General features: G+C 28.3%; 1 protein-coding gene across 1 annotated transcript; it reads left to right on the top strand.

Moving 5' to 3' along the window:
- The first annotated feature begins 3,370 nt into the window (after window positions 1–3,370).
- LOC107882709 lies at window positions 3,371–3,848 on the top strand. Its single transcript, XM_016801511.1, has 2 exons — window positions 3,371–3,721; window positions 3,798–3,848. The coding sequence occupies exons 1-2, from the start codon at window positions 3,371–3,373 to the stop codon at window positions 3,846–3,848; spliced, it is 402 nt and encodes a 133-aa protein (XP_016657000.1).
- The last annotated feature ends 3,066 nt before the right edge of the window (window positions 3,849–6,914 follow it).

The raw sequence follows: 6,914 nt of genomic DNA, 5'->3' as shown, positions 1-6,914 counted from the left end.
CGGCATTAAACATCAATTTATATTAATTGGACCAATTACAAAAATTATAATAAAAATTGTTATATTTGATGTGATAAAAACAATTACCATTCACTCAAGAAATTTTTAAGATACTATATATCCTTCCGAGATCCAAAGAATGTATAAGAAATATTAGTATAATGTGGGATCCAGGAGTGTGATTTTGATTGTTTGGCGCATCTCGTTAGATCCAGAGTGTATTTTATTCAAAAGGTTATCATCTTATTAGATCCATTAAACGTTGCCAAACTTCCAAAACAGAACTGATGCTTATACACAATGTGGCTGCATGTTGCAACAGTAGGTATGAAATGAGAACGGACAAAATGTACCGCATCAGCATCAATAGGACTAGTGAAGTAGTGACTACACAACATTCAAACTAATTTAACAAATACTTGAAATTAATCATAGTAGTAAGTAATATAATATTTGAATTAATAACATCAATTTTAGTTTATCAATAAATGAAATAAGAAATACAAAGATATTCAATGTGTAACTATGTAAATGGTTATACATAATATAAAAAACAACTTCAATACTTAATTATTAAATACAAATTGGTATATGTTTACATTTTAGACTTGTTGTATATATTGTAAATAAGTTTTATTTTTGAACAGTTGTGGGTAGTAGTAATATAATATTTAATTTAATAATAGGTACATAATTTTTAGTTTACCAATAAATGAAATAAGAAATACAAAGATATTCAATGTGTAACTATGTAAATGGTTATACATAATATAAAAAACAGCTTCATTACTTAATTATTAAATACAAATTGGTATATGTTTACTTTTTAGACTTGTTGTATATATTGTAAATAAGTTTTATTTTTGAACAGTTGTGGATAGTAGTAAGTAATATAATATTTAAATTAATAATAGGTACATAATTTTTAGTTTACCAATAAATGAAATAAGAAATACAAAGATATTCAATGTGTAACTATGTAAATGGTTATACATAATATAAAAAACAACTTCATTACTTAATTATTAAATACAAATTGGCATATGTTTACTTTTTAGGCTTGTTGTGAACAAAAGTTTTTATTTTTTTCCATGGCTTATTTTCGAACAGTTGTGGATATTTTATTTTTAGTGCATTACATTCATCTTTTTTAGGTGCTTTATTTAATAATATGTGTTTCTGAAAATATTCTCTCGTTACTTTTTTCTCTTCCTCTGACCAGCATACTCTTACATGTTTCTTTTCTTCATTTTTCTTTTCTACAGGTTTATTGTTTTTTGTTGAAGCTATTACTGTTATTTTTTTTTCAGAATGATCTATTTCTTCATCTGAGCTTTCTTCTATATCTGTTACTAAGCTGTCTATATTGATATCTATCTCATCTAAACTTTTACCTCTGTACTCCTGTCCTTGCCAATAAAATTGGTACACCACGACCTCGCTTGCCTCTTATCACAATCCTTTTAAATTGTTTTGTAAGATGGCGCTCCATTTTGGAAAGAGATGACTCAACCTCCTCTTGAGAAACTTCACTTGGTGCAGATACGTAAGTTTCCAAAAATATGCGTTGGACTTCACCAGACCTTCTTCGATTCAGTAAAATTAGTTGAGCTAAAATACTTTCTTGCAATTCTTTATAAGCTTTCAAATTATTAAAATCTATTTTTAAAGCTTTCGCACTTTGATTTTGAATATTTATTAAGTGGTTTCTAAATAGCATTATATCTGAAGTAAGAGGAAGATAAGCTGGCTTATTCCATTTCTTCTGATACATTTCTTTGCTGGAATTTGTTGAAACCTCATATGACCATTGTTTATCAATAATAAATCTCATATTTATTATTGATTGTTGGATATTTCTTTGTTGTTCATCTAATACAAGGTTGTCACAATTTTTTAAAAGATTTAACTCTGCAATATCACAGCACTGTTTCAATGAGCTGCCCATTTTTAAAATTACTGAAGGTGAACCAAAGAATACACTGTGGATGTATCATAATTAGCAACAATTTTAGTATAGTACATTTTACAATGTAGTCAAAATATTTTGGAACTAGACAGTCTTGTAAAGATTTAATACCCGGTACCTCATCTTTCATCTGAATTACAAGACGAGCAAGTGTCCTCATTTTTTGGGATACAACATTTACTAGGGGCTTCTCTTTATGGCATTTCAAATACCTTGATCCGAAAGCTTTTATAAGGTGATCTGTCTTGGCAACAGTTGAAATGGCATCGACAGCCATTCTTGGAAATACTTCATTAATAAGTTGTGTGTCATGGTCAGTAAATGCCAATAAAATATTATGAGCGTCGGCTTGTGCTCTATTATTTCTGCCTTGTTTTGGTTCAGATATTTTACTTTTACAATGTTTTATATGTCTAAATAAATATAATCTTTTATATAAACCATAGCAATATTTACATGGTAAATATTGTGTTGCGTCATAAGTTTCAGAAAACGCATTTGGGCGCCTAACTGGTTTAATATTTTGTTCACCACCTATATTGCATAAAAATGCTGACGGGTCATGGATGCTTTGGATATTATCTCCACAAATATAAAAAACGGGAAGACCCAGCGTGCGTCGACTGCGGATCACCGGTGGATAACGCTGAACACACGCTGTTTAGGTGCGACAGATGATGGTGACACAGAAGAGAGTTGGAGGTGAGAATTCGTGCAGCGTTGGAACCAGATACGGTGGTGTCGAAAATGCTGGAGAAGACGGACCACTGGAATGCGGTTAAGGCGTACGCGGGAATGGTGCTCTCGACAAAGGAGGAAGAGGAGAGGCAGGTTCAAAAAATAGCTAGAGCTGCAGGAATAAGGTAGTTAAGTCGTATAATCTGTGCACCGAAGGTGGAAATAAGAGGGGTAGAGCCCTCTATCATTGTAAAGGCAACGCCTTAGATTTAAGTTTCATTATGTTTGTAAATGGTTTATATAAATAAACGATGCGGATGCAGGGGGAAGGACTATCCTAGGATGAAGTGCCCCCCTGTAGCGCCGCGATTTAACAAAAAAAAAAAAAAAAACATCAAAAGGTTTTGGTTTTGTTGTTGTTTTTGCAAACACTGTCGAACGTGTGTGGACATGTTTTCAAAACAACCAACAGGCAATATTTTTTATCGGGATTTCGCGGGCAGTACCAATTTGGTTATTTATAAATATATATTTATTATAAATAATATATAATTTAATATTATAAATTCGTTGTCTACCATTTAGTATCAATTAGTCTGTCGTACTGTTGACGTACACGACACGTGTGTGTTTGATTTAAATTTTCAAAAATAAAGAATTTAGTTTTATTTAAGTTTTATTTTGTTTAATTAAAATTATTTGGTGCAATTCGGTATAACTAAAATGAATAAAAAAAAATGGACTACTGAAGAAACGTGCAAGCTGATTGAATTGTACCGTGAATCCCCAATATTGTGGGATGCCAAAAACTTAAATCATAAAAATAAATTCAAAACAGCTGATGCATTGAAAGAAATAGCGTTCACATTCAATACCGATTCTAGTGAAATAGACAGGAAGCTTAAAAATGTATACTCGCAATACACAAGAGAAAGGCGTAATTATAAAGCTATGAAAAAATCAGGAGCTGGAAAAGAATTTCATGCTAAATGGTTCGGATATGAACTTATGAGTTTTCTACAAGATAAAAATAAACCTAGGAAAACTCGAGAATTTGGATTAGATGAATGTCAGGTATGTATAAATATTAATAATTATATTACTTCATTTAAAAATATTTAAATAAATAAGTATATACATATTTTAATAGTTGCCATGTAGTACAGTGGTGCAGTACACAACTCATCTAGGTAGTCACTAAATATAATAAATAAATAAATAAAAATATTTTACAACATTTAATCATAAAAAATATTCATAGCACAAAAATATTATAACATAAAAATGTAAAATACTTCATAGATAGTATACATAATTACACTTCGTCACTGCCATTTCATTTCATTCAAGTTAGGTACTATCTTGAATGAAATTTAAATTCTTTCCAATATCTTTAAAAAAAAAAAATTTTTACGTTACTTCGCTATTAAGTATACCTACCTTACAATAACAATTAAAAATAATAATGATAATAATTTAGTTGAAACCTTTGAACAACAATAGTTTATTCGTAGTAATATTTTTCGTAGTAAAATATATTTTAAAAAAATATATTAATAATAGTGTTTTCAAAATTAGCAATAGTTTAATTGCCAGGGAACTTCACCTTCATGTGAGATGAAGTATTCACTAAATTCGTCTCTTACTTCTGCAGCTTCGATCGATGACTTTCGGGGAACTTGATGAATAGGTAAAAATGATTGTAAACTCTGATGTTCTCTTCTCCATGATCCTGTTTCTACTGTTCCATTATCTAACTGTTCTGAATCAAATGTACCTGGTGGGTTGTATGTGGTTTTCGAAGAATGTTTTCTTAAATAATTATGAAGATGAACACAAGCCAATACTATTTTATCAACTTTTTCCGGTTGCAGTAGCATAGGTTTTCGAAATACTCTAAATATTGACGCCATTATACCAAATACGTTTTCTACAACTCTCCTAGCACGACTGAGACGGTAATTGAATATACGGTTTTTCGAAGCTTTAGGCTGATGTCCGCTATAGGGTTTCATTATATTGGGTGATATAGTGACTTGATAGAGATAGTGTGGCCATACTGATAAGGTATACTGATAGCCGCCATTAGTTTCCTAAATTTCTTAGCGGGCAATAAGAATAGATACACCATACATTAAACTTATTAACTTATGTATGTATGTTATTGAATAAAATCTAAAATCTAAATACTGATTTTTATTATTCTATTTTGTTTAAATGACACTGGTCGTAAAAACATTAAAATTTGAAATGAGAACATGTATCATTGTTCTAAATTAAACCAGGACAAAAGAATAAAACTTGTTAAATGAAAATTATTCCATTAATTCAGAATAAATGATAAATTAATGCATTCATGACTAGATTGAGAAATCATATATGTAATTTATAATGGTATTGTGTATAAATAATTTTTTTTTTTTTTAATATCAAACAGTACTGTTCTCTGTTAAGTATTTCTCAATTTTTTTTTACAATAGTCAAATTATTATTTAAATAATAAATTTAATTACTTTTAGATTTAACATTTATTATAGATACAAAGTATTTTTATTATTTAATTTACCCCATTAAGTAGAGCTTGTGGCGAGGTAAATGAGTTGTTAGAATACAATAAAACCTATATATTGTTAAATTACAAAATTATTAAGATACTTATTTCCTAAAATGGTATACAATTAAATTTCAAGTGAATTCATATTTTCATATAAAATTGGATAGGTATCTATGAATGAATAAAATACATTAAAAATCATTATGTTAATACTTTTATTTATTTTAAAATATTATAAATGGAAATTATACATATATATACGAGTAACTATAATAATAATGGAATCACTTTTTTCCATGTGCATCTATAGACTTGCTACTATATTTGTTTAGGAGCTTTGAATTTTTCTTCCATCAATTTAAACTTCCATCTTCCCTAGTCTTCTCCCACATATTTTCTTCAAAATGCACCTACAAAATACATATGTTTATACATAGCAATACTATTTACTAATAAATTCAATCTACAAAATAATTTTTGATAGGTGCTGTATGAAATAAAAAAACAAATTATAATATGTTTATTTTTAATAGTGTAGATTGTAAGAAACTAAACCTTTTGTAATTATATTTTATACATTATATTAGAGAAATATAATGCATAGGTAGGCGTGCACTGACTTAATAGTGTAACTATAGCTAGGTTTATACATTGAAGAATCACTAATAGGTAAATATAAATTAATTATTATCTGATCGTACCTTATACTATAGTGACTTGATAGAGTCTCTATCAAGTCACTATACCTTTACCATAATATCTGTGATCTATGTTATTTGTGTAAATTTTAATATGAAGTAAACTATACATTTTAATTGGGCACGTCCCATATTAAATAATAATTAATAAATAATAAATATATAAATATAATGAGTTAAATAGGTAGGTACTTAACTCAATTATATTAAATTTAGAACAATAGTTTTCTAGGGTCCGAAATTATCATGATGGAAACAAACAAAATAATAAGGATTAACTCATTGAATGATTAAAGTGTTTTGAGAATTTAGTTAAGTAGAATTAGCAGAAAACCTTATAACTTATTAAAGAATACCTACCTAATTATGGAATTATTAGTACCTATTATGCCTAGCTATCTAATTCTATATATTTGAATAAATAAATTTATCATCTATAAAGTAATTTAAATTATTTTGAGTATAATTTGTTTGCTTTGAGTAGTAAAATTATAACTATCTAAAACCAAATTTTACTTTGTGATGAGTTTTTAATGTTAGAACTTACCTCACATATACAAGAGTGTTGTAAAGGTGTCCATTTATCTCTTTTTATTTTGGCCATCCAAAGCTTTTTCCTAATAGGGTCTCTGGGAAAATGTTTCATTAAATACCCTTTTTTGTCGGAGTTTGAACACCCGATGGCTACACAACAAGGCATGATGATGTAAAACAGTAAAAATAATTTTTAAAGAAATACACTGCACACTGCCATGAAGAGCGAAAAACATTTGTTCTTTTATAAATATTTTAAGGTTAACCAAATAATAAGCAACAAAACAACAATTAGGAGTAAACATGGTAAATCCGAAATTAATATTTATCAATATACTAACTTAAAACTAAAAATAATTTGATTTTAGACTGGCTACTTATTTTATATTTAAATTAAAAGTGTTGTTATCATAGGAAACTAATGGCGGCAAAATATCTAAACCAATCAAAAACATTCTCGTACATGGCCACACTATCTCTA

The sequence above is a fragment of the Acyrthosiphon pisum genome, chromosome A1 (assembly GCF_005508785.2).
Source record: "Acyrthosiphon pisum isolate AL4f chromosome A1, pea_aphid_22Mar2018_4r6ur, whole genome shotgun sequence".
Lineage (NCBI taxonomy): Eukaryota > Metazoa > Arthropoda > Insecta > Hemiptera > Aphididae > Acyrthosiphon > Acyrthosiphon pisum.
The sequence above is the reverse complement of the archived record's forward strand: the minus strand, read 5'-3'. Positions and strand labels throughout refer to the sequence as shown.